This window comes from Cryptomeria japonica, chromosome 9, assembly GCF_030272615.1.
Source record: "Cryptomeria japonica chromosome 9, Sugi_1.0, whole genome shotgun sequence".
Classification (NCBI taxonomy): Eukaryota; Viridiplantae; Streptophyta; class Pinopsida; order Cupressales; family Cupressaceae; genus Cryptomeria; species Cryptomeria japonica.
The window spans coordinates 482,291,674-482,315,568 of record NC_081413.1 but is presented as its reverse complement, the minus strand read 5'-3'; the positions used below and the strand labels follow the sequence as shown (position 1 = coordinate 482,315,568).

At 37.8% G+C, this 23,895-nt stretch overlaps 1 protein-coding gene across 7 annotated transcripts in view; it reads right to left on the bottom strand.

Moving 5' to 3' along the window:
• Positions 1 to 277: 277 nt before the first annotated feature.
• The window catches only part of LOC131057975 (ABC transporter B family member 25, mitochondrial), a 274,108-nt gene continuing 250,490 nt past the window's right edge, over positions 278 to 23,895 (bottom strand). For 5 of the 7 annotated variants that reach the window (XM_057992056.2, XM_057992053.2, XM_057992062.2 and 2 more), the window contains 5 exons: positions 2,290 to 2,355; positions 2,091 to 2,183; positions 1,336 to 1,400; positions 994 to 1,129; positions 278 to 843 (listed from right to left, as the gene is read on the bottom strand). In XM_057992056.2, coding sequence (XP_057848039.1) covers positions 679 to 843; positions 994 to 1,129; positions 1,336 to 1,400; positions 2,091 to 2,183; positions 2,290 to 2,355 — 525 coding nt within the window. In that variant the 3' untranslated portion in view covers positions 278 to 678. Of the gene's footprint in view, positions 844 to 993; positions 1,130 to 1,335; positions 1,401 to 2,090; positions 2,184 to 2,289; positions 2,356 to 2,618; positions 2,668 to 15,777; positions 15,933 to 23,895 lie in introns of those variants that run through there. The other 2 variants (XM_057992055.2, XM_057992054.2) reach the window with 2 other exon arrangements.

Here is a 23,895-nt window from a genome sequence, read left to right as displayed (position 1 = left end):
ATCTACATAACTAAAGGCGGCAGATATTACTTAGAGAAATTTATATATTTAATGAAGGATTGATTAAGGGTCAAACATTACCAATCGATCATCACTGCATACTATACAGATCAATCATGTTATCGATAAAAATTCAATAAGATCAATAGGATCAGAAAAATATAGCTGGAATTTAAGCACAAGGAGTGCCTAGTGATTTTAAATATTCGTGTCACTGAAATGTAAACTTTTCACCCTTTTTTCCATAATGTATACTATACAAGCATAACACATCCAAGCATAAAAATAACTTTGCTTCTCTATCCAATCCAAAATAAGTTACATCTGTGATATATGCTTGAAATGCAATGATCAGTATCAATACAGTTAGAACTTAAATTGAAGTTTTGCAAGGGGGAACAGAAGGCAAACTCCCTCCATAAATTTTCTTTACATACTCGTTAATTTGTGACGACATTTCCCTGGGCTGAAATGAGCCCTCCTCCCAATTTAAAGGGAAATGACAACGAGGAAATCGTAAAAATAAATTATTACAAAATTGGGGTAAGAAAATTTTTAAAATGGCCACCTTACAAAGAAAACCTTAACAACCTAACTCTTGTCAACCTATACAGTGTAATATCCTAGTAATCCTGATTTGAATTGTCTATAAATAATACCATCAAATATACAAAAAAATCATCCGATCCTTGCTGGTTCCTCTGCTGTTATTGATCCATTTAAGGGTTCATTTCCTTCAACATTATTTTGCTGGCCCCAAAGTTGAGCATAACGCCCCCCTTTTGTCAAAAGGACTTCATGAGATCCTTGTTCAACCACTCTTCCATTCTCCAGAACAATAATCTAATGTGTCAAAAAAGTTATTGCAAAATTGAGAAGAAAAACAGAAGGCACGTAAACTCTTACAGAAAAAAATGCAAGAGATTTAACTCAAAAATTAAATGTGGATGCAAATGGTTGTCTCAAACACATGAAAATCACAATGCAACTTACCTCGTCACACTGCATTGCAGTAGTAAGACGATGAGCAATGAAGATTGAAGTTCTATCATTTGCTAATGACTTGATGGCTGATAGTATTTCAGCTTCAGTTGTGCTGTCGAGTGCACTTGTTGCCTCATCGCATAAACTTTTAGAGTAGCCAAGTAAAACGGAATTAGATTTAGGAGAATAACAACCTAATAATTAAGAGTAATCTTTTTATCCATTGTAGGCTTACTGTTGCAATCCAACACTAGCATCAGCCACCCTACTAATCCAGAAAATGTAAAAGAAATAATTGTCATTACGAAGATTGTAGTTTTGAACTTAATAACCAATTATATTCTCACTTACAAGATAGGTGGGGATTTCAAAAATGCCCGTGCCAGAGCCACTCGCTGCTTTTCCCCTCCACTCAACTGCAAAAATAGAAACATATCCATATTTACCCACGTTCATTGTCAATAATACTAGTACAGATGAAAGAAAGAGGAGTTCAACCCTCCAAGATTTTCAGTAGCACTCATATAGTATTTCCTATGTTCAGCTCAAGGAAAATTTACGAAAAATGTGTATACTGGACATAAAACAGGTAATGTCTAAATAATTTTGAAAGGATATTCTACCATTAAGATCTGCCTTAGACAGTTTCACTCGCAAATATAGTTGACTAAGTAGAAATTTGTAAGTAATTTGACTTAAAATGTGTGTATTCGCTATGATTGAATAGCAAAGGTAGGATGTTCAACAAGCAACAAAGGTATTGATCTAAGAAGCTAACGCTGCTTTAGAATGACAATAATATGGAAAATTTGGCAGAGATATGTTTGTGGTTTTAGTGTTGAACAATAAGATCTTAAGTCCTTGACATAGTTTGTTTCTGGAAGTACACAAATAGCCTATGATTTAATAGTTGCCACAGAATATCTTGGGAAAAACAAAGATAGATATTAAATTTGTTATAACAAGTAGTGATAGTCAATCCACAATTCCAGTAGATATGTATCAACCAAGACCATTGAAATTTAACTGTCAACATTCTCAATTCAAGGAAAAACAAGAAAAATTATAGACTAGATATTAAACAATTCAAAACATAATTTCCATACCTTAAGCCCCCTTTCTCCTACTTTAGTTTGATATTGTTCAGGAAATCGTAAAATTGTATCATGTATTGATGCATTACGAGCAGCATCATATACCTAGAAATTTGGAGAGTAGCAAGTGTAGTGTTAAATACACATAAGGTGAATCTCATAGCAAAACAAATAAAAAATTAAAAGAAATTGTAACATTTTGCAGACAAACCTCCTCTTCTGTTGCAGACAATCGACCATAATGTATATTATGGAATATTGTATCATTGAAAAGTACCTGTTTGAGAGAAATATATCAGTTAAACATTTTTAGAAATTCAGATTGTCAATCATCCACAATAATCAAAGATATCAGAGAGACATTAATAAATTAATGTGATACAGGAAAGGTTGTGTTATGAGGAACTATCTATGCTAATTATCATCCCATCTTAGTTTCTCTATGACAAGTTAATTGCACCTCATGGGGTGGACAGTCACTGATTAACTAACTTGCACATCTAATACCTAGAGGTACAAGTGAAGGCTTTCTACCAATACCTGGTTGTGAAATTCTGTCGCAGTCTTAGTTCACCATATCCAGCCAGATCTGGTTCAAATATGGCCGAATTCAGATTTTTTCAACCAGCTAGATTTATCCAATTTGCTCCAAACTTAATAATTCCTATATAAATTTTACAGTTTTTTTGTTATGAATTCTGTATTTCTGAATTTACTTGACATCTTGAACAAATTGAATTTTTTTTAACTTGGTATCTGGTTGTAAAAGGGCTGAAATATCAGCCCAGCAATATGAAACTGTCAAAACATGTTTTGACTTTGTAAAATGGAAGTCTTTCAAAATGTTCTTCTGTAATGTCCTCTGAAATTCAGTTTCAATGAAAACTTGTCTACTTCAATTGGTCTGTAATATCCCTTGCTGATTATGGCTTCATAATGCTGGAGATAAGCTCAAGGGATATTGTCAAACAGTTGTCCTACAACCCTTAAACCTGCTGTTACTAAAATCTGATTGCCGCCTTGATGCTTGCAGCCCAAGGAATATGATCAAACAGTTTGAAGCCCACTGAAAACTAATGTCAAAATGTTGTAGAGAACATAAAACAAACTAACAAGAAGAATTTCACCTCAAATACAACTCAAATATGGAATGGACATTTTGACAAACATTTGGCATGCAACCTCAGATTGGAACAAACTTATAACAGCACATATAGAGATTCACAACTGAATCATCTTTTCAATGCAATCCTGAATTACAAATGATTTTGCAAGGGCCAAGACTCTTGGCATACAACAAAATTAGTTTCAGACTTTTCTGAGTAATAATGGCAGCTAATTAACTCCTGCATACAACTGAAAACTCAATGATAAACAATGCCAAATGCACCTGGAATGAAGCGCCCAGGTGTAGCGATGAAGAAGCAAGCAATATCACTCCACTATGTGCATTCACCTTGCCAAATCGTGCCTTTCTTCAAATTCACCCCTGCTCTGATATGAATGTCAATAAATAAATGCAGCAAATAAAGGTCTCCAAATTGGTATAAAAATGATTGCCAGGACAATAGCAATTGATTCCTCAAATACCCATAACCAAAGGATGCCTCCAAATGAAGATATGAACAAAAATATGTGTCCAATGATTCTCTAACAGCACTATATCAGACCCCTAGAATTAATTATCCGCAAGCTAATAGCTCCTCCAAAATACTCCAAAATAATTGCTAAGACCTCCCAAGATGAATGCTCAAATACCCACAAAGAAACAACATCCGAATGAGGCCATATGAACAATAATCGTGGCACTTCTCCAGCTAATGTGAATCTGAAAATTACTGAGATGAGACTCAGAAAAGGATATATGCAATCAGCCCTTAGATAGTAGAATTGATGAAGACTCCTAACACCAAAATTGTCTCCAATGCTTCTCCAAATCGAACCCTAGCATAATTTGGCCCTTGGCCACCAATTAAGCTCCAAGGAGATGACTGAATTATCACCTCCCATCTGCAATAATCTCAGCTGATAGTTTCACAGCCTCAAAATTGCTTAGCCTATGAGAGTTACCATTCCCAAAGGCTGAATAATGGCATAAACCGTACCTAGTTCCTTCTCCACACAAGAACTCAAAATCAAATATAAAATCTTGGATGATTAGAAGCTAAGCTAAACCTCTTTTTATACTTTTTTAATCCACCATCCAGAAGCTTCTAGAAATAATATTATTTCACTTAAGTGACTTTATGATATAATATTAAATTAAGTCACTTTATTAAATTAATTAAATATAAAGTCATCTTTTAATTTTTAATTTATTTGATAACTTTATAAATAATTAACTTAATACTATTAATTAAAATAATTAATTAAGCTATCCTTAAGAAATATCAATAATTGGGACAACTTAATTAATTATTCTTCCTTCAAAAATGGGGACATTACAATCCGCCCCTCCTGAAATTGCTTGTCCCCAAGCAATCTCGACTACAAACAAAACTCTTCCACCTGGATCCCAAATGACTCTGTAGAGTGCCTGGAAAGATAGTAAACCATGCATGACAAGTAATCTATCAAACAAAATGATCCCTAGATCCCAATACAATCTAAACTCATACCCATCTTTCATATGTAAATAAGGATATCTATAAGCACCTGCTAAACCCTCCTGGATGTGATAACAAATCCAGCCATCTAGCCTACTATCACCATAATCATCCTGTAGAACCAGCACTAACACCACCAACTGAATCTGTTGTATCAACTCAATAGCTGATGTGAACCATGCCAAAGAAAGATGTGCAATGGAAACCCAAGTAGGACAGTCATCGATCGATGACGAATCTAAGAAGATTAAATCACCAACCAACAAGTAGATAGCTGCCATATCAAATGAAATAGGTAGCAAATCCAAAAATGGATTGTGGTTGCCTTCATTACCCTCCAAGGACAACTCTTGAGTGGCTAATCCACTATGAGTGTCATCACAAAAATCATCATCACCCTCCAAAGAATGCTCAACCTCTAACAAAATTTCCAGAATTAGACAAACTTTGCCTATCATTTTCAATGGAGTATTGAATGTTATGAATGTGTTGAAGATGGAGCTTGGTTTGTTGAACCAACAACTTGGCTTGCTTTGCCCTTTCTAGCCATCCCTCAATCAACCTTGTTTGCCCTCTCGGGTGAATACTTAAAGCATAAAGTACGTAATGCAGAACAATGCCATAGATATCAGACAAGTATCAGATATGTTATTCCATTCATAATTCGTTGTCCCACAAGTTACATTCGGAAGTATTTAAAGGTACCGAGGGGGTGCGAGCGCCAACCGTCACACCGCAACTACCACCCTGTGGTTGCCAACTAACCAAGACAATTACAACTTAATTAACTAGTTTTATTTTCGTGTACAATATTGCCGCCAACATCATCCCCCCAAAAAGAAAAGAAGTCGTCTCCGGATGACTTAATACAAAATAAAAATGACATTAAACAGAACTGTTGATGCCAGTCGAGTCTCGAACCCATACACCTGCTGCGTCCTCGCCTGAAAACCCTTGGCTGCTACCATCTGATGCTCAAGTGCCTCTTTGACATCACAGTTCTCTTGTGCCTAAACCAAACTTGTCTGCAAAACATGTTTTTCAGTCTCGGCCTCCACCAATTGCTACTCAAATGATATTGTCTCCCTAGCCAATTTGTCCTCGATAGGCACCCACGCTGCCCTCTCGGCATCCGACTCTTGGGTACGCTGAGCTATGTCTCACGCTAGTACTGCCTCCAACCTGGTGGTCAGCTCCTCCCGAGCCCTCTCTGCATCCACCAAGGCAACCTCACGTCCAGCCAAGACATACTCCAAGTTCCTCAAAGTATACCATTCCTGCCTGGAGGTGGCCACAACCCGCTATCACAAAGGCTACGAGACACCTTAAATCCTCCATCACTCCCCAAAGGCTGATAACTGAACTGAATAACTCCCTGGTGTCATACAACTACGCAGACCTGCAATGCCTTCCCTCAAACTCTGTTTGTTCCCAACCTCCAAATTCATCTCCCTCTACGGCTTATGGCTTCCCTGCCAATGCTTAGCTGCAGGCTTCTTTCTCACAGTACGAACAACCACAACACTTACCGTGACATCTCCAATGCCCTTCGTCCAACTCCAACAAGTGTACTATAGCTCAAAAATAAACTGGGGTCTGGGGGCAGTGCCCCCAGCGCGGTCCGGAGCAGCACCCCCGCAGGGTCTGGGGCAGCGCTCCTCATGGGGTCAAAACCCTTCTTCTACACTCCAATATTTTCAGTGTCCAGGCTCCAGATGTCATCGAATAATTTTTCAATCTGGTCGTCTTTTTTTTTTTTTTTTTCACCGTAATGTCCCCGATGGCACCCCGGCCATATAACCTCCCTGTACGGTCAACGACAGCACTGACACCTCCAATCGTACGCCACCTTCTCGTGCGGTCAACATCTCTCCACCGTACAACTGTGTATGTGTTTGTTTGTGCGGTGTTGCGTTTATGTCTTTGGTGGCGGTGATGTGCCCCCACTGATTACAGGCCCTACATTGGATAATTGGTCGGCCCTTGGCATCATACTGGATACGGCTTCCGTTATTGTTATTGTTGCTATTCCTTTCACCGCTGCATCTGTTGTCCCGATAACCTCCAGATGATGCCGTTGTGTTGGTTTGCTGGGCCATACCCGTTGGTGCGGATGTTGTGGCCTGCTTCGTGAACACTTGGCTCATTTGCGTACTTCGGGTTTTCATGTTGTATGGGCACTCCTTGGTGGAGTGTCCCATCACTTGGCAAATCTCACAGAATGCCTTCTTCGAGCAAGTACTCTTTGTGTGCCCCTCCTCTTTGCACTCAGTGCACCATATGTCCCCTTCGGTCCGACTGGTGCTTCTCATTGTTTTGAATTCCCTCCTCATTCGCTCCATGTCTTTTCGGAGCGCTTGCACCCGTTTGCCAGCCTCGCTGTTGCTGCTGCTTTCCTGTGACGAGTCATCCTCCTCGGACGAGCTATCCTTCTTTTTCTTCGATGTCTTGGTCTCGCTCTCGAGATCCATCGCTCTATTGTATGCGTCTTTGCACGATGTAGGTGGAATGATTTTCATCTTCTTTCGGAGGGAATGCTTTAGTCCCTCCACGAACCATCGCTTTTTCAACCCATCTGCTGGTTGATTCTCCATTTTTCCCAATAGTTCCTTCAGCCGCCGACTATAGGCTCGGACAGTCTCGTTCTTGTTCTGCTTCGTTCCATAGATCTCAGTGACTATTTCGTTGTCATCTCTCAGGAGGCGGAACTCTATCCCAAACTCCTTCTTCAGGTCGGGCCATGTGCCGACTTTGGCCTTATCCATGTCTGAGTACCAGTCTATGGCCACTCCCCTTAAAGTTGCTAGGAACTGTGTTACCCATTCGTTTTGGTCAGTAACACCATTCGCTGACCATATGGTTTCGCACGTTCAACAATAGCGGACGGGATCTTCCTTCCCGTCGCCATTGAACTTCGGCAGTTTCTATTTACTCCCCATCGATGGGGGTCGTCTTATTGGCGGTGGTTGTGGCTGTGTCTGTGCCCCTGCGCCGCTCCCTCTGGTTCCTCCGGTGCCGGTGGTGTGTCCTATGTGGGTGACTGGAGGTATGGTGTTTTTCCTACCAAGTGTGGCACCTACCGTACGGTTATCCTCCCCTTCGTTGTCACCCGTGCCCACTCCTGGCTCCCTTTGGTGATCTTCACTTTGTGGTGTAAGGGATAAGTTTCTAAACCGATCCCGGGTCTCTTTGACTAGATCTCTCCTTAACCTTGTTTCCTCCAGAAACTCTTCGTGGCTCCGCACCTTACGGTGTTCTGGCGACGCGTAGAAATTTTCATCGGCTTCTGCACCCTCTGTGACACCTCGCAGGTTCCCTTCGAGCAACCCCTCAGTCGGTCGTCCCTCGGCAAGCTACCTTAGCCTACGCCTTCGTTCTACTTGCTGCTCCAGAATCAAGGCCCTCTGCGCAACCTCCCACTTGTCTGTTTCTGCTTTTTTATTTCTATCTTTATTCAATAGGTTGAGCATTAATTGTCGCACATTTCCATAACTCACAATACATAAATCAAAACACGTCTTTATTAATTCATTTCCTCCAATACAACTCGTGTCAATGACACTTTTATTTGAATATAAAAAGTTCAAGGTTCAATTCCCTCCTGGCCTGGTGCCATCTCGTTTCATTTCCCGTCGGCTGTTTTCTTCGTAGCGTTGAAGGATTTGTTGGCGTCGCTCTTCCTGGGCAATCTCCTCCAGGCGAACCTCTTGTGCCAATGATGCCTGTGCAAGCAACCGGGGGAGGTGATTCATCAACCGGTTTACTGCTGGGCTAACCTCCAACGCTGTCCACACAGCACTTGGTGGCATTTCCGCGAGCAAAATTGAAAATTCTCTCGTTGTCGTGTCTTCTCCTGTGTAAAGTTCTGTTCGCGCATCGTCGGCCTCTGGGTTTATTACACCAACGGGTAGGCCCATCGTGTCCGTGCGCCATCCGCGTCTTCCATTCCCGAGTACGTCTAGGTAACAGCGCCAAATGTTTGCCCTCTCGGGTGAATACTTAAAGCATAAAGTACGTAATGCAAAACAATGCCATAGATATCAGACAAGTATCAGATATGTTATTCCATTCATAATTCGTTGTCCCATAAGTTACATTCGGAAGTTTTTAAAGGTACCGAGGGGGTGCGAGCGCCAACCGTCGCACCGCAACTACCACCCCGCAGTTGCCAACTAACCAAGACAATTACAACTTAATTAACTAGTTTTATTTCCGTGTACAATATTGCCGCCAACAAACCTTTGGGACTGCTCCATATTAGCTACTCCAAAGTGCCTGAAACTTATCCCGAAATGAAATGCAACATCAAAATTTCCATGTCCTCCACTTGCATCATGTGTACCAAGTTACCAACTATAGTAGCACTTATGTCACTCCTTTTTCCATAATTAAAGGTTGCCATATCATGAGAAAGTGAAGACATACCGCTACGGTTCATGCACAAAAAATAAGGACTGATTTCAACTTGTTTGTCCTTGCCTTTCGAATTCCTCTTCAATGCAAGCTTCATGCCCCACACTTGTAGACTCATCTTCACAAATTCTTTCATGTGTAAGGACTGCAATCTCATGAGAATTGTGGAACATAATGCTGCCATCCTCAAACAAATCAGTGATGATATCATGCCATTGTAAAATGTTACCTTCATCATGAGTAATCAAAACACTAGTGGCTGATCCACTAAGAAGAGGATCAACTTCCACATCCAGCCAAATCTGATATGAAAATCAGAATGCTCATGATTTGAATTCATCCCACCAAAGCCATCTTTAACACCCAATTCTTGAGTGCCATCTAGAGGTGATTCCAAGGTATCATCATTCTCATGATGAAGTGAAAAAATGTGTCTGCTGTCATCAATATACCTATCATATTTTTCAGGCTTCACAAGTGCATTTCTATTGGAATTTTCATCCTCAACTCTAGCACTTGGTGAACCAACACTTGGAGACTCGTCTTCACAAGTTCTCCCTCGTATAAGAGCAGCAATCTCATAAGAATGAGGAGGAATATCACTGTCCCAATTCAAATCTTTGGAATCTTCTTTTTCATTGCAGTCATCGATTACTATCAAGTCTTGATTTGTTTCATCTCCTTCTTTAGGAGTAGCTGCTACAAGGGACTGATTTTCCAACTGTCCTTGGCTGCCATAGTCTGATTTTTCATCATGTGAAGGTGAAGAAGCAGTATGATCATCTGATGAATCCATACCATTGCTACCCATATCATTAACATGCTCTATGCTAGCCTCCAAAGTAGAAGCCTCAAGTGAACTTCTTGCAAAGATGACGTAGACAACTCATTCCCCATGACTGTCCTCATAGCCTCTTGAGTTGAATCAGCATGTCTAACAAAGTTTTCATATAAATTTCTGCTTCACATGGGTGAAGTATCTCTATTCTTTGTTCTTCTTTTCTGCTTGCCACAATCCATCCAATACTCTATATAGCAATCGAAATCTAGAAAACTTTTGGTCTTATCTGGAAGTGCTCTATACTCCTCATAAGCAATCATCACTTCCTCAACAAATTTAGAAGCCATATTTCTCACAGGACAGCAAGAAACCGCTCTGATACCACTGTAATAACCCTCGCTGATTATGGCTTCATAATGCTGGAGATAAGCTCAAGGGATATTGTCAAACAGTTGTCCTACAACCCTTAAACCTGTTGTTACTAAAATCTGATTGTCGTCTTGATGTTTGCAGCCCAAGGAATATGATCAAACAGTTTGAAGCGCGCTGAAAAGTAATGTCAAAATGTTGTAGAGAACATACAACAAACTAACAAGAAGAATTTCACCTCAAATACAACTTAAATATGGAATGGACATTTTGACAAACATTTGGCATGCAACCTCAGATTGGAACAAACTTATAACAACACATATAGAGCTTCACAACTGAAAACTCAATGATAAACAATGCCAAATGCACATGGAATGAAGCGCCCAGGTGTAGCGATGAAGAAGCAAGCAATATCACTCCACTATGTGCATTCACCTTGCCAAATCGTGCCTTTCTTCAAATTCGCCCCTGTTCTGATATGGATGTCAATAATAAATAAATGCATCAAATAAAGTTCTCCAAATTGGTATAGAAATGATTGCCAAGACAATAGCAATTGATTCCTCAAATACCCATAACCAAAGGATGCCTCCAAGTGAAGATATGAACAAAAATATGTGTCCAATGATGCCCTAACAGCAGTATATCAGACCCCTAGAATTAATTATCAGCAAGCTAATAGCTCCTCCAAAATACTCCAAAATAATTGCTAAGACCTCCCAAGATGAATGCTCAAATACCCACAAAGAAACATCCGAATGAGGCCATATGAACAATAATCGTGGCACTTCTCCAGCTAATGTGAATCTGAAAATTACCGAGATGAGACGCAGAAAATGGTATATGCAATCAGCCCTTAGTAGAATTGATGAAGACTCCTAAAACCAAAAATTGTCTCCAATGCTTCTCCAAATCGAACCCTAGCATAATTTGGCCCTTGGCCACCAATTAAGCTCCAATGAGATGACTGAATTATCACCTCCCATCTGCAATCAGCCCTTAGTAGAATTGATGAAGACTCCTAACACCAAAATTGTCTCCAATGCTTCTCCAAATCGAACCCTAGCATAATTTGGCCCTTGGCCACCAATTAAGCTCCAATGAGATGACTGAATTATCACCTCCCATCTGCAATAATCTTAGCTGATAGTTTCACAACCTCAAAATTGCTTAGCCTATGAGAGTTACCGTTCCCAAAGGCTGAATAATGGCAGAAACCTTAGCTGGTTCCTTCTCCACACAAGAACGCAAAATCAAATATAAAATCCTAGATGATTAGAAGCTGAGCTAAACCTCCTTTTATACTTTTTTTAATCCATCATCCAGAAGCTTCTAGAGTTAAGTGACTTAATGATATAATATTAAATTAAGTCACTTTATTAAATTAATTAAATATAAAGTCATCTTTTAATGTTTAATTTATTTGATAACTTTATAAATTAACTTAATACTATTAATTAAAATAATTAATTAAGCTATCCTTAAGAAATATCAATAATCGGGACAAGTTAATTAATTATTCTTCCTTCAAACATGGTCATTGGATTGTGAAGATACTTGAACTTCTAGAAAGAAATGTGAAAACTAGTTCTGAATATTTTAAGATTTATTCACATCATTTGTTGGCTCATCTCAGGAGCTTGCCCACAAGTATTTGTTGCAATAAACAAACATTGGAGGAAGCAAGCTATAACAAAAACAATTTCTGCAGAGATTGACAAATTGTGTGATTGGGAAAGATTTTTACTTTTTCATAGCTCCACAATTCTGAGTAGAGTCTTGCCCAGAACTAGAAAAAGTTATGGGCTTAAGGGGTCTTGTAATGTCCCCTTTTAAAATGCCCTAGTTTTTGCCCTAAATCAAAATTTAGAGCTCATTGAAAACGTAATCCATAAGATAGATCTTTCCTACTAGGGTTAGGAACATAAACTTAATCATAAGATATCTCTAATGTATGGGGGAAATTCAACCATAGAGAAGCTAGAATAAGGTGACTTGATAGTGTGCCCTAAAGATCCTCTACCCTAGGCCCAAGAGCGGACATACCATACCTCTTGGCCTCATGTGGCCCTTGCCATCCATATGAGGTGGTGTACCTAGTGAGGTGTCCTATAACTGTTCCCCTTCATCATGACATCCTTTTCCACTTCCTATGATTGGATTCCTTAGCATAGTGATCCACCATGATAGAGGGTTGGGTCACATTTACAATAGGGTGTCCTAGAAATCCTTCCCTTCTAAGCCCAAGGGCAGCACTCCCTGTACCCCCTTGGCCACATGGGACCACTGGTCACCACCATGAGGTGGCATACTTTGAAGAGGATCCCAACACTGTTTCCTCCTTGTAAGCCCTTAAAACCCCTATCATGGATGATTTTAACCATAGTTTAAAAACTCGTGGACTAACCACGGACTCGCGAGTCCAGTGGCGCCATGAGTCGACTCGCCATGGACTCGTGAGGCGAGTCCTGGCGAGTCGACTCTCAAAGACTCACGAGTCTTTCTAATTGACTTGCACGAGTCTTTCGCTTGGACTCGAGAGTCTTTTGACTAGACTCATGCAACCCAAAAAATACGTCAAAAGAAAAAAAAAAATTTCAAGTCAGTCTCATTCTCTTCATCAAAATATGTACATGAAATAAAACATTTAAGTATAAGTGGCAGTATAAGAAAGGAAAAAGACATATTGAAATGCCACTTATACTTTAAGTCTAAGTTACTGGTTCGGGTTCGGATTCAGGTTCGGATTCGGTTACGGATTCGTAGATTCGGCAAAAAAAAAAAATTCTTGGGTACGGGTTCGTCCGTACATATACATATATATATATATATATATATATATATATATATATATATATATACATGTCATATATTATATATATGTTCATTATAAATATATATGTTCACAGTTCAAACTTCAAACATACAAATATGAAACATACAATGTAACTTTCCCATACAATGATACATAAATGATAACAGATAAATCATAAATCATAAATCCATAATTGCCAATGCCAATAAATAATCTGATATTCATATATCGTAAATGTAATATAATATTCATAATTTGCAAAAAAGATAATATTCAAGTTTCAAGTTTCAAACTGATTCAAGTTTGCTTATACATTTTTGACTTTTTTGACCTATAATTTTCATGTTTGGTTATACTTTTTTGACTTGTATGACCCGTGGGCCCTGTTTTTGGGAACCCACGGGCCTTGGTTCTCTCGGGTCCACTTGGGTTCTCCCTGGGTTCCACCTAGGGCAGGATCCGGGTGGAACCCAGGGAGAACCAGGCTTGGACCAGGACCGGGCAAGAACCAGGACCCGGACCCAGCCTTTTTCCACAAGAACCGGTATCTAAGCTTTAAGTTATATTTCATGTATATATTGGCAGGATGTTTGAGAGTGGTTTCAGATCTCTACGAATTATAATGCAAATTCTAGGTTTTAGAAGATCTTTTAAATTTTCAGACTTAGTCAAATTTCAGTAATCAGTAGGCTCCTATTAGCATTCTCTCGCCCTCTCTATCTCTGCCCCAAATTTTAGACCTATCTATCTCCCTATCACTCTTCCTCTATCCCCTCTCTCTACCACTCTATATCTCAGTCTCTCCTCTCTCTACCCCAAGATCTAGACCTATCATTATAAGTAATTTTGTAAACATTTATAAACTTATGCTGCTATTATACATTTTAAAGTTTGAAACAAGTATGAATGATGAAATTTCAAATATTGAGTGTTTGGAGATCATATGACATGTGTAATGTTTCAATTATGGCTCTTATGTTCTCTAAATGCATTAATTTCTTTATGTTTTTTTTGTAAAACTACAGTTTGTTTGTTTTTTTGGCTGAGTCTTTCGCAAATCTTTCACGAGTCCGAGTCCAATTTTTTGGTTGGCGAGTCCGATTTTTAAAACTTTTATTTTAACACTTGAGCAAAACATACAAAGAGTCCTACATTATGGCATGTATTCTATATGTAATATGCATATAAACAATCATATATGAATATCATAATCCTGACCTGTATACACGTTATTCAGCAGTGAGCCGTCATAAACTGTGATGTCCTCATCCTTAAAATGACAACTAGAAGTTCAAATAGTTAGTTTTGCATCAATAAAGTCAGTGGCCATGAGGACCGGTATGAAGATCTTATCAAAGAAAATTGTCTTATTTATAAGACTTCACAATTTTCCTAACTAACAACTCTACCTTGAGACATGGGCAGATGAAAGAGATCATCTATGTTACAACAGTTTCCATGATCACTGATAAAGAAGAAATCAATGAAGGCATTAAGCAATTCCCATATCGATGTTACCATGAGAACCACCGATCACAAGAAGCAAGCATAAACAACCATCATCAAAACTTCCATAAGGAAGCATATCATATCGAGTATTAAGAAACAAGCAATCTGATTAGACCCGTTGAGCTAGAGATTAATAATAAACATAAGTATAATCACCGATCCAAGGAAAGATGGTATCATACTGGAGATGGATCAACGAACGGCAGAATATAAATATATCAAAGAGACCATGTGTATCAAGCATGAAGTAAACCTTATTGCCATCATTAATAACACTGCTCATAATAATAGTTGTCAAACATGTATGTTGGTATGATCCAGCTCAACATTACATATTAAAGAGAGGTCTTTCATCCTCCAAAGGGCATCATTGAATTGTTATTTCTTCTATTCATCCATATTTGGATCGCTCATTTGAGCAGCAACCTCACTGGCAAAATCGGTTGCATACAATTAAAGCTACCAATCAGGAACAGCACCATCACCATTGCATACTTCTATAGCGTAATCAGAAACAGCAATTACATCTTCATTGCTATAAGCGATAGTGTGAAGCTTTACAGCATATTTATATCAGGAACAGCTATAAGCAATTAAGAGGAGACTTACAGCACAATTTACATTGCCATATCAGAAATAGCAAGGTCCACTCCATAATTGCAGATCGGAGTATAGCAGAGAATATCATTGCATAACTCTCATCGCCATATCAGAGACAGCAAAGATACTCCATCTTATATCATCAATAAGAGATAAAAATAGCAGATTTGAATATCAAAGATATTCATTGCATCAAACAATACTTGAATATTATAGTGATTCAGATTATCATCATAATGCACGTGGTATCGATTGTATGGTCATAATTTATCATTCTTATATAAGTACTACCTAGTACCTACTATCATCAATATAAGTTTGTAAAGGTTTCTGTGTTATAAGTAGAGTTTTCATTAGAAAGAAGTCTCTTGCAATTGAATTATAAGTTAATAGTCCCTTATTCCTAGGAATTTACATATGAAGGCATTACATAAACAAGGTTTATTATGCTATATATATCACAAGAAAACCCATACCAAATCACAGATATAATACCAAACTGCAGTACGCCTGAATTAGTTATCAATCTGAGATCTTATCTCTTCAATCTGCTATTTCTGTTTTTACACCATCTTATCTCATTTTCTACCTTGCCCTTCTTGGAGGGTTTGTTCTTCTTTTAATACCCGTTTGTTTGGCCTGGATCATGTCTATTCCCAACATCCTTTTGCATAAGGGGCAGCCTTTGATAATGTCTCTTTGCTTCTAAACAATAATTGTGTTGATTGCACCTTTTCTTCTCCTTTAAATACACATCCCTGCCATTATTCCCAAGGGTTGAGGTCAGCTTTAAGCAATAAGAATTTAATTTAGTTTAATAAAACAGGTCGGCCATCAACATGAGTCGGGCCTCATAAAATTAATAGAAACTTATTTATTTAAACGCTATTTAATTTCTAATTTGGGCGCCAAAAAGGGGGGTTGGCCAACAAATTGATTTGTATTGATTTTGGGTGGGGCATGACAGGTCTCTTCATAATATGTCTTCTACAAAGAGTGAAATGTTATCCTAGAAATCCATGGATTGAAACAGAGACTTTGATTGTAGTGACACCACTAATTATCCCTCCAATGCTGCTCATTAAACCCAACTTCTTCAAGGGATTCCTATATCAAGTTTCATTATACCTATGAAAAATTTTCAAGGTACCTAATGTGACTTTTACACTCACACCTTTTCTGAACCTGTAGGGACTAAATGATTTCTTCCATTGATATGGCGTTATCTATAATTTGACCCCTATTAGTAAGTGAACTAATCACTGCAGTCACTTCCTTGACTCACCTAATTGGTAGCAATGTCTACTTGCAACAGTAAGAGAAATCATTATAGGATGGGTGATTTTCCTCTACATTTGAGAGGGGCAGCTCCCTTGAATGATGGGGGCTTTTAAGAGATTTATGTTTAATATTAACCCAAAAGTATGAAAAGGGAACAAAATGAAAATATGACAGAGAAAAATTAAAGAAAACACTTGGATAGAGTAAACCAATGTTACAAGACTTGATCTCAGCTTAGACTTGGCAAGCTCATTTTTGACCTAGACTTGAACTTGGCACTCAAACTTGGCTGAGATTTAGCAGAGGTTAGGCAAATTGAAAATATAATGAAATATAGAGATTTTTAAGGATTAAAACTTTTATCAAGCCAACTAAAAAAATAACAATGAAATTTGAAATGCTAACACTAATCATGATATAAACTTTATTGTTATCACTTGCAACAACTTAGAAGCTGAGCTAATGGATGTGAAAACAACATTCCTTCATGGTGATCTGGAGGAAGAAATTTACATGTCACAGCCAAAGTATTTCCAAGTATAAGATGGGGAGAGATGCTAAGTCAACCAGTGGTAATCGGAGTAATTGCAGAGTGGCCATTGGTTGGACTTTCTTTTGTTTCGCCAAAAAGTCCATAATGGACTCCATACAAGAAGTGGCAGAGGAGGATGGTTTGTTAGAGGAATGTGGAGGAGATGGTACCTATTAGCCAATGGTTTCTCTAGAAGGAGAAGATGTCACTTGTTCACATTTTGCTTCTTCCTCGCGTTTCACCTGGTAGGCTTTTAGGGTGGCTTCCTTCATTTTCATTTGTATCTATTTGATTATTTTTGGCTTCCCTAGCATGAGTTTATCTAGTCTCTAATTTGACCAGAGTTCTTTAGCCTATATTTGATCCAATTCCTCTTTCGGAGCCTTACTAGCTGCAGGGACTACTTTTGCAATAGCTTCTTCCTTCAATTTGGCTTTTGCTTGGGCACCTTGTTTGTGTTTCGCCTTCGACGCAATGCTAGCGGTGATAAGATTTTGTCCATTAGAGATTCTAATGTAGTGTTGGAGGCCACCATATATCTAGCCAGAGTTGTCTCTATAATAACTCTATTTGGTGGTGCCATATCCTCATAGACTTGGAAAGTATGTTCCAAGAACTATTTCCTAAATGTTTCATTGTATAACTTGCCTTCATTCATTAGAACCTCTGGTTGTTCTTCAACTGCTTCATCTTATTTTTTTCTTCTTGTGAAGGGTAGACCTCTGTGTATGCATTTTGCTTTTTCCTCTTTCTCTCCACGCTCATCTAAAGGAGTGGCCCCAAGGCTTCCTCTATTGAAGGTTCTTTTTACAGTGAGGTAGTGGGTAGTCTCTTCTTTGGCTTCCTTGTGCTCCATTCAAATTGAATTGATTATATTGGGGATGCCCCTACTTACAATCTACCTGACCTTCGTGAGGTAGAGATGCTGACAATAATATCATTGATGTCAGGGGAAGTTGTCATTGATGTCAAACCAGATCCATGTCAAAGAAATCATAAAAGGCCATATGCCACTAATTGATGGACAGGTTGGTAGCATACAAGACCAAGCAAAATCAGATTACAAGTTTAAATAGATGGAAGATTTGTGTGACTGCAAGTAAATGAGCAGCAATTCAATGGATGCTACAATGCAAATGATGGCGGGGAAGGATTCTTCCAGACAATACAGTTTGGCTTCCTAATTTGGTAAAGAATATTATTGAGATGGCATCAAATGATGGCAAATCAATTGTGATTGAAAAATCGCTGGTTGATAAAGAAGTTTCAAAGAAGTTTTAAAAGCACTTATATTTGTGTAAGACAAACTATAATGAGCAGCAATGAATCTCGAAAAACAGATTAATTCTTGAAGATTTTATGAGCAGAAATTAATATATCAATAAGCAACAATGCTTATATCTCATAAGGAAGCAATTAAATAAAAGAACAAGACAGTGATGAAGAACAAGATAGTAATGATATAACAGAACAAGACAGTGACGATATAACATGACCCAATACATCACATACAGCAATCTTAACAAGGCAGCAGGCTATGGCAAAAGCCAACAATTTGTATGATTAACAAAAGACAAAAATTGAGTAAGACAAAAAAAATAAAAATAAATAGTGTTAGTGTAATTAAGGTGTTGTACCTTGTAAGTTCTTCACCTAGGTTCTAATTACGCTTATCACTTCGGTTAACTTAGGGACCACATAGGAACATTCGCACTTTCGGTGATATTATCACATTATCAATTTTCCACCTTAAGTAGAACTTCCACCTTTTGTGGACTTATCACATTATCACTTTTCCACCTTATTTGGTTGAAAAGTTATCACTTTATGTATCATGTCATAAGATTAAGACACTTGTCATAATCTTACGCCTTCCTATGTCTCGCCTTGGCCTACTTAACCAAAGGATCTCCTTTGTACTCATATTCCATTGATTCCATTCTAATGCATTCTTGATGAGAATATAATTTATTCTTCTCGTATTGGTTCTCTCTTGTTCTTGTACTTTACATTAGGCCTCTAGATCTTGGGTGGCTATCTCCATGGCAAAATCTTACAAAAGAAGAAAAGAGAATAAGACAAGTTGAATAAGATAAAATAGCAAATCAGACAAAAGTTGAATAAAACAAAATAGCAAATAAGATAAAAGTAAGGTGGCAGCGATTACAAGAGAATATCAATTTGAATACAAACATGGGTTTTAAAGGTATCAAGAAAAGATGCGATTTAGTAAGTGATTTCATTCTTATTAGCAAGCAAAGAGATACAATTTTATTGCTGTGTAAAAACAATGACTAATATATAATAGATGGCACCAATTAAAAGAATCTTAAAGCAGCAATTCATATCAAACAGTAATTAATTTGTTAACAGAAAATATATTCAAGGGATGTGATTTGTTAACAAACAGCAAAAGGACCAATATCTTTAAATTAAAGATATGTTAATTTGGCATAAGTCAAAAGGTGCGACGTGCCCTTGGGTTATTATCATTGGTGAAAAGCAATGTCTCTAAGGAAAACTTTTGGTAAGATATAAGACTATTGTGTGGAGTAGAGAAAAGTGTGTTTATAAGATAGGCACAGCAGTTCATGAAGATATATAAGAAAGACCATTCCATGAAATAAGAATGAAGTGTGAGTATGTGAAATCAAAGAAAGATCTTTCAGTGAGTGAATGGATTAAATATTATTCATAAGAACAAATCTTTATAAAGAATATATGGTAATTATGAAAAGAGGATAAAGATAGTGATTGAGTTAAAACAGATTTGTTAGTGAATGACATGAATGTTCAAATGGTTCTATCTATATCAAAGAGGTGCATCTTTCCATGAAGACATCAAGATAGAAGATTATTGAAAGATCCCCAACCCAATTTTTACCAAATCTGATCCAAACTTTGATGTTATTTGCAATTGTTTGTTTGCTGATAAAGTCTTCGGCCAGCGTGTGATGAAAAGGGTTTTGACTGATTTTCTTGTTTTTGTATGGTTTTTGAGTGTTTTTGAATGATTCTTGAATACCAAATGAAAGAAATTGCTGATACAAAATAGAATAATGCATAACACACAAAGAAGACAAATAAGATGAGTTTCTTTCACTTAAAAGGTCGATGTACATACCATTACCTGAGCATAGAGGTCTGATAAAAATTTCCAGCTGATTGAATTTGAAGATCAGCTCCAATATTAGCTAAAAACTCCAAATACAACCTAGGGTTTGATGCCCTTATTTCCAAGATGGAACGACAGGCTGAGATAATGCTGGAAATGAGTTGTAGTGACCTCTAGAAGGTTTGATCTGCAATTAGTTGAAGAGGATCTGCCCTCAAGCTGATAAATCTGCAATTAAAACCCCAAATAATGCTGCCAACTACACACTGAAGCTGGATAATGTTGAAACTTGTCACCAAGGGAGATGGGTTTTTGTCCAAATCTCCAAATTCTCTCAAAAGGTTGCGTTCCTAGAAGTTCCAAGCTGTTCAAACCCTCTAGTATGCTGCTCTCCAAAATGAAGTCATAAGAATGAATCCAAATGATAGACAAAATGCCTTGTAATCCTCTCCAAGAAAGTTTAATCCATTTTGGGGTTACTATTTGGCCTAAAAATCATAAAATAACATTGAGGGTCTAATTCCTCATTGTGAACTTGGCCCCCTTTTCAAAACAATTTAAGTTACTAGGATTGGGGGGGAACTTTTCAATTTTAATAATGGATTCAACCCTAGAACTCCAATCTAAAAAGCCCGTGCTAAGCTCCACAACCCCCGGTTGGGTCCCCAAACCACACTGCTGACCTATGGGACCCTAATAGTAGGCCAACGTCCGCTAAAGTTTGAGATGCCTAAGGAAGGGACATTACAGCCCTGCCTTCACAGAGATTGCTTGTTCTCAAGCAATCTACATTTGCACGCTGGAAACCAATTCCTAGATCCCATATCAATCTAAGAAACATTGCTCCACCCAACGGCTGTGCTACTCTGATATAAGCATCTGTATACCCGAAATGAAGCAACTCATCCCGAATCCACTGAAGGAATGCACCACACACGTCGATACCAAGATCCAAAATCTGTGTGCTGTCATAATCCGAATGCAGAAGTGCACCAAACCAATCTATACAACATAACAACCTGTAAGTACTCCCCCGTATGAAGAATTCAGTCGACAAGAGTGTAAAATCAGTCAAGATACCCCACCACGCAACGCTATTATAAATTAGGTCAGCGTGAAACCAATGAGGTACATTACTCCATATGATAAAGCCAACACTCTTTAAGTCAAGAAGCGGAGCACTATACCACTTCCCAAAGAAGGATGATATAAGTCACCCAAATTTGGCCAGACAACTGTTGTCCATAGGAATAAACCATCATTCCCTGCTTTACTACTTAGCTGTAAGCTAACAACATATATAGACCCTTTCCCATGAAGAACAATGTTCATATATGATCCCACGTGAGTATCGTTATAGTCAGATGAATCTAGAACAGCAATGTCATCAAACATATTGGCTACATCAAGGGCTGGTTTTAAAGATGTACCCACTAAAGTTACCAAATGATGATGCAATTTCTTTGCTACCAATGAATTTTCTGAATGTATACCTTTATTAAGTCCCATTGCCAAGCATGAAGATATCATATTGCCGCTAGCACCATGTACTGGGGTTGCCATGTTAGTGTTGGCATTACAATAGAAAGGAGATTGAGAAGGTTGTTGGAGATTATTGATATAACTGAAGAAGGATGATTACTGTCTTAATAATATTGTTTTGTCATTGATGTCAAGAAATTGATTTTCTGGTTCAGTATGATGTTGCCATATCTTGAGAAGTATGTGTTGATGAGTATTAAGAGGTCGGTAAGTGACACAGAAAGAATGTGATAATAAAGAGGAGAAATAAGTTATTCAATGGGCAACTATTACCGAGTTAGACAATGATGAGATCATGTTGTTTTGATTGTTTTGATATCCTTCACATCATGTTGATTATAAGTTTAATATTGTATTATGTCACCGAGCAAGGAACCTAGTCGGTAAACCCTAAGGTTATCGATATCGGTTAAAGAAGGCAGAATGTCTACCGAGCGAAGTTCAGTATTAACCGAGTAACAACCGAGTTATAATAGATCGCATTGGATGGATAAAAGCATTATTTAATGAAGGATGTTGATGAGCTGGAGTTGATCAGATGATTGGTTTGTCATGCAAGAAGTTTGTTAAGATCTACGGTAATGAAAATCAAGAGGAAGATCTAGAGCACAGATTGAATCGCAATAACCTAGCACAAGTTCCTAGGAAAGAATGCAAGTTCCAAGGCGAGGTAAAACGTTTTCAGATCGAAGGATACATTGAACCTAGTCAAGTTTGAAGATCTGATGGCTAAGATTGATCATGGGAATTGTGATCAAGGAGATTAAGCGGTCAGAAATTGTTTATAAATAAGGAATTGTTGATAAACAATGCATGCGGGCAAATGTATGCACAGTGATGCTACAGGATTGTTTACCGAGCTCAGAAGCTTGAAGATCTGATTGAAGAACAGATTCAGAAGCCCAGCAAGCCCAACAAGGGACTAGATAAGTCTTATGAAAAGATTGTTTTGAGCAAATAAGAATCTGCTTCAGCATTTCCGATGTGAAGTTGCAGATATATTTTATTACAGTTGTTTATTTTGTAAGTGACAGGAAATCTCTTTGTTAATGCATTAGTAGCCTCTGCAAGATAAGACTCTCCTAACTCAGTAATCTCCTATATTCTGTTTACTCATTTCATGCTTATCAGACTATAACATTGGTCACAATTATGATATTGATATTGGATTAAATTGACGACATGCTTAACTATGTTAAGCGTCAATCCATAAAGCTATCCGGGCTATTAACCCGATTGCATATTAATGTCGATTCATATCGGCATTAATATGCTATCGGGGTATTAACCCGTTAGCATATAATGCTAACAAATATTGTTTATGTTAATCCATATGCTTTGATACCGATTCATAATCGGGTATGTTTTATATATCTGCAACAATTAACAAAAGACATATGATATCGATCGGATATGTTTAAGCACTATTATCATTAACATATCGATCGATATGATTAAGCACTATTATCATCAGCGATGATACCGATTCATTATCGAGCATGTTATAAACGTTGTTATCATTAAAGATACCGATGCACTATCGGGTATGATTGAAGCACCGATTAGTTATGAATTGGGTGTTGTTAGTAGGGGTCACAACCAAGTGACATCTTGGTCGGACATGTCTAAAAGACATGTCCGATCAAGGTGCCACTTGATCGTGGCCACCCTACTACTTATATATCATTCCAATCAAAGGAGATGACATTGAAATTGATACATGTTCATCCTCCTTACCTACAATAAAAAGGAAAGATAACAATATTAATGTCATTGACATAATATCAAATTGAAATACACCATCCTACATATAACTTGTCCATTAAATTAGAAATTACAATACATTTACATGGTATCAGAGCCAAGTTGATCGAACTTGAGGCTATTTAATTTCGTGAAACAAATTTAAAGAACAAGGTTATATACTACATCACATTTCTTCAAATGGCCACTGCTATCAGATTCGAAGACAGACTCAGAGGTGGCGATGATTTTTCAGCCTGGAAATTCAGAATTCAAATGATCTTAAAGGAGAACAAAGTGGATTCGTTTGTTCAAACTAAAAATGATCAACCCGAAAATGAACCTGACAAAACAACATGGATTGAGGGAAATGAAAAGGCAATAAAAATAATAGTTGATGGGGTGAGAAACAACATAATGCCCATCATAAGAAAACATTAGACAGCCTATAAAATGTTCAAAGCTCTTGAAAGCACATTTGAGATATCAAATGCAAGTCGAACTCTAG